A 4143-nucleotide genomic window follows, 5' to 3' on the forward strand; every position below is an offset into this window, starting at 1 on the left:
GTGGAGGAAGATATATATCCTGACTTCATGTTTCATGGGCAAATATAAGACTAATCAGTCGATCATTCCATTTCCTACAAGAAAATAAAAATATTTTCATAATGTTGAATGAATAATTCACTGATATGAACAACCATGCTAACTGTCATCCCTCTACCCGTCCTTTACAGGGGAACAAGAAGCTGTGCCCGCAGTGCAACACCATCACCTCACCTGGAGACCTACGACGTGTCTACTTGTAAAGAGCACACCCCGCCTTCTTATCCATTCCTCAATCACCGTGGATTTCATCTCCCTCCCCCTCTCGATCACCATTTGTTCTGTCTCGTGGCCCAGGTCGGTAGCTCCAAACCCTCCAAAACTGCTCTGAGACAAGATTGGGTGTCTTTGAGACTGTTGGCTCTTCCTGGAGGTGGAAACTGGCTTGAATGAAAGACTATGCAGCACCTGCTGGCCCCCATGCTAATAGACAGCTAGGCTTTTGACCCCCCTGGCCTCACAGACAAGAATCCCTGTACATTTGACATTGGAGATCATCTGCTGAAAGACTTGTTCAGCGGAGACCCTGATCCCAGCAACTAGCAGCTTGGCCCTGCTGAGAATCTGGTAGCTTTTCCCTGCTGGAGCGTGATCTTACCTTAATGGAACCTCTGACCCACAGCAACAACCCCCCTGCCTCTAGCTCTTCTTCGACAGTACAGTGGTGCAGGACAACTGGCCCTGCTGATGACTTGATGGAAAGCTGTTGTTTTTTTTGTTTTGTTTTTTTTTCTTTTTGCGTGTGTGCGCGTGTATGTGTGTTTTTGCCCCAATCCCAGGTAGAGAGACAACTCCTCTTCAAGCCCCTGTTGCTTCAGAAAATTCAATGACCTGGCCACTAACTGAGCTTTCAGCCAAACGGAAAATAACCTCGCAACTTTGACAGGGAGAATGACACTCCTCCTCTTCCTCCAAGTCATCCTCTCACAAGTCCCTCCCCTCTTCCCTCTCTCGTGTTGTTGTAGTGAAGTAAACCAAAATTCTCCCCCCCCTAAGATGCAGTGCAAGCACATGTAATATAGTTCTATGTATGTTTACAATGTTGGGTGTAAATGACATAGAGTTCACACATGTACACACAGACAAATGCATACATATTACCATCAGCAGACACACACAGAGAAGTATATATAATATCCTGTTCTTAGTTGAAAGGGTGTGGGAATAATATTTGGGGCAAAAAAATGGCTGGAATAAAAAAAGCCTTCTGTATTTTAAAAAAAAGGATCATTTGATCTGTTGGAAGTTTATTTCACTGTACAGGAATTCAAAAAAATTTAAGTAAGAATAAACTACTCAAGACTAGATGGTCAAGATTTAGGTGTGATTTTTCTGCAGAACTGTAGATCTGATCCTGATGCAAGTAAAGATCTTTGTTAGTTTTCTGGAATGCAGAGATTCTTGTTGCCCAAGACTTCCTGCAAACAAGCAGTGCAGTGGAACTGCTCTTTAGTTGCAACTGAGCCTCCTACTTTCACTTCCATCTCTACTTTGGGAATAGAATCATGCTCAGATCATAGTCTAGACCCTGTTTGTTTTACCCGTACACGTCACAAAAGAAAGCTTTTCTCCATTGTTGTCATACTGTTATGCTGCAAAAAGGCAACCTGAAGGGCAGGTAATAAGTGAGGGAAGTCTCTGGAAAAGAAGGATGGCCGAGGCTGAACTGGCAAACTCCAGACCCACGACATTCCCCGCCCCCCTCCCTTCCCTCTACGGCAGCAAGGTGGTGGTGTGCTTTGTGTTTGTAAATCTATGTATTCTGTGACGTCTGTATTATTGTAAGAAACGCTGAGGAAAAAAAGAAAAAATAAAACTTCTCAAATACCATGAGTGGTCCTGTTCACGTCTGGGCGGTGAAATAAGACAACTGTCCCTGTGTTCACTGCTTAGAGAAATATAAAGGTCAGGAGGATGGCCTTACTACAAAAGAGACACGTTTCCTGTGTTTTGCATTTTCACTCGGCTTCCTTTCTTCTTGGTGTCAGAAGTGTTCAAGTATCAGAAGCCCCCAGTCTCAACAATTACCTTTGCTTTCAGAGAAATGAACAGGGTTTGGGATCATTCTTTATAACGAGAATGAAGAAACTGGGACCGTTAATGCATGAGTTGAGCTCACCTGTTGATGAACATTTTTCTTTTAGGTTTGTTCCTTTTGATTTTAGCTCATTGGGTAGCTGCACGCACTGGTGCTTTCAACTCTCCACAGGCCAAACAGGATGTGATGCAACATTTGATTGGAACCTGGCCCCCAAGATGACAAATTGCACAAGAAGATGGTGTCCCAACTAAATTTTGTCTTGTATATTCTTGGAAATGGTATGTGTCTTTCCCGTTTGTAAACTACATTTGACATGAATTAAATGATTATAAATCTCATCATCACCCTCCTGGATATTTCTTCTGTCTGCTGCTGACCCGTGTGTGCGTTAGTGTTGCTCAGTTCTACGAGACGTGTAGCTAAGCTCCAATGTCGCTGTCCATTTTAATCCTGTCACAGTCAAGGTGAACTGTGCCTCCGGAAACATATTGTGGTTTTGTCTAAACATGAAAATGAAACTACACGATTGAAGACGGAGCCAAAATGAGGTTTTGGAGTTTGAATGCACTGTAACACTCAAACTTTAATCCCAAACCAACGCAGGCTAAAACAAAGGGACAGCGCCATTTTTTTTTTTAAATTGAATGAATAATTTATTCACAGGGCTGCACGGTGGTGCAGTGGTCAGCACTGTGGCCTCACAGCAAGAAGGTTCCGGGTTCGAGTCCCGGCTTGGGATCGGGATCTTTCTGTGTGGAGTCTCCATGTTCTCCCTGTTCCTGTGTGGGTTCACTCTGGTACTCCAGCTTCCTCCCACAGTCCAAAGACATCAATTTAGGGACGAGGCTGATTGATACTCTAAATTGACCGTAGGTGTGAATGTGAGTGTGAATGGTTGTTCGTCTCTGTATGTTGGTCCTGTGATGGACTGGTGACCTGTCCAGGGTGAACCCCGCCTCTCGCCCGTTGATGCTGGGATAGGCTCCACCCCCCCCCCCCCCCCATGACCCTTACTAGTAAGGAATAAGCGGAAGATGACGATGGAATTTATTCACATACAAAATTTGCAAAAGCAACTAAGATAGAATTTTGTGTAAATAATGGAATGAATAAAGTATTTTGCCTTTAAAGTGCTCACTGATAAGTATTTTGAGCTGACATGTTTTCTTTCCCCTCATCAGTCACATCTGTATGACTGACAAGCAACAGCAAACCTGCCCTGATGGGTCCGTCCACAAATTCTCAAGCTCATTGTCATTTTGATTTGAGTTGCAAGCAAACAAATGCTAACTCTTCTAGTTGGGACCTACCATGTTTGAGCACAACTTAAATTAAGTTCTACTGAATGCAACAGCTTCCTTCTTCAGCTGTTATTAACATTTCCGTGTTTCTCACATTCTGCATTGTAAACTGTTTTCTTGTCTGTAACAACATCTACTGCACGTCTGTCCCTCCTGGTGAGGGATCCTCCTCCCCTCCTCACCCTGAGGTTTCTCAGATTTTTCCCTGTTAAAGGTTTTCTATGGAGTTTTTCCTCAGTCGATGTGAGGCTCTGAGGGCAGAGGATGTTGTTATGATGCCATGTGAAGCCTGGAGACAAACTGTTGGTGAAAACGGGTTATACAAATAAAATTGCCTTGCCTTGCCTTGCCTTGCCTTGCCTTGCCTATGAGCACCGAAGTATGAGGACTACACTCTAAAAAGTAAGTCAGAGTATCTGTTGACACCACTTAATTTAATACATATATGCAATTTAAAAAATGTAATTGATTGATTTAGATAAACTTTCTAAGTTGCTAACTTTCTTTTCTAAGTTGTGATCAAACTTAATTTAGCATTTCATGTACACTCAAATTTCATTGCTGGTAAGCTTAAAACAAAATTCAAGTTGCCATTACATCATAAACGTAGCTTTATAACTTAATTTTTCTCAACGTTGACCGTTCCATTTTAAGTTCCATCTCCTACCCACACAGCTGAATAAGCTAGACTTTCATTGAGATAATTAAAAGTTGTTGTTTGTTTAACCGTGTAACTGTTGAGAGAGAGAGAGAGAGAGAGAG

The 4143-nt window shown here is 42.7% G+C and overlaps 1 protein-coding gene across 5 annotated transcripts in view; it reads left to right on the forward strand.

The window, feature by feature from the left end:
* rnf220a (ring finger protein 220a) overlaps window positions 1-2409 on the forward strand; it is a 191710-nt gene extending 189301 nt beyond the window's left edge. Inside the window, exon 15 of one of the 5 annotated variants that reach the window (XM_086202838.1) lies at window positions 171-2409. In XM_086202838.1, coding sequence (XP_086058964.1) covers window positions 171-242 — 72 coding nt within the window. In that variant the 3' untranslated portion in view covers window positions 243-2409. The remainder of the gene's footprint in view (window positions 1-170) is intronic. The other 4 variants (XM_086202840.1, XM_086202837.1, XM_086202839.1 and 1 more) reach the window with 4 other exon arrangements.
* Window positions 2410-4143: the final 1734 nt, after the last annotated feature.

The sequence above is a fragment of the Aulostomus chinensis genome, chromosome 5 (genome assembly GCF_037954235.1).
Source record: "Aulostomus chinensis isolate RoL2024-O1b breed Wild chromosome 5, RoL_Achi_v1.0, whole genome shotgun sequence".
Lineage (NCBI taxonomy): Eukaryota > Metazoa > Chordata > Actinopteri > Syngnathiformes > Aulostomidae > Aulostomus > Aulostomus chinensis.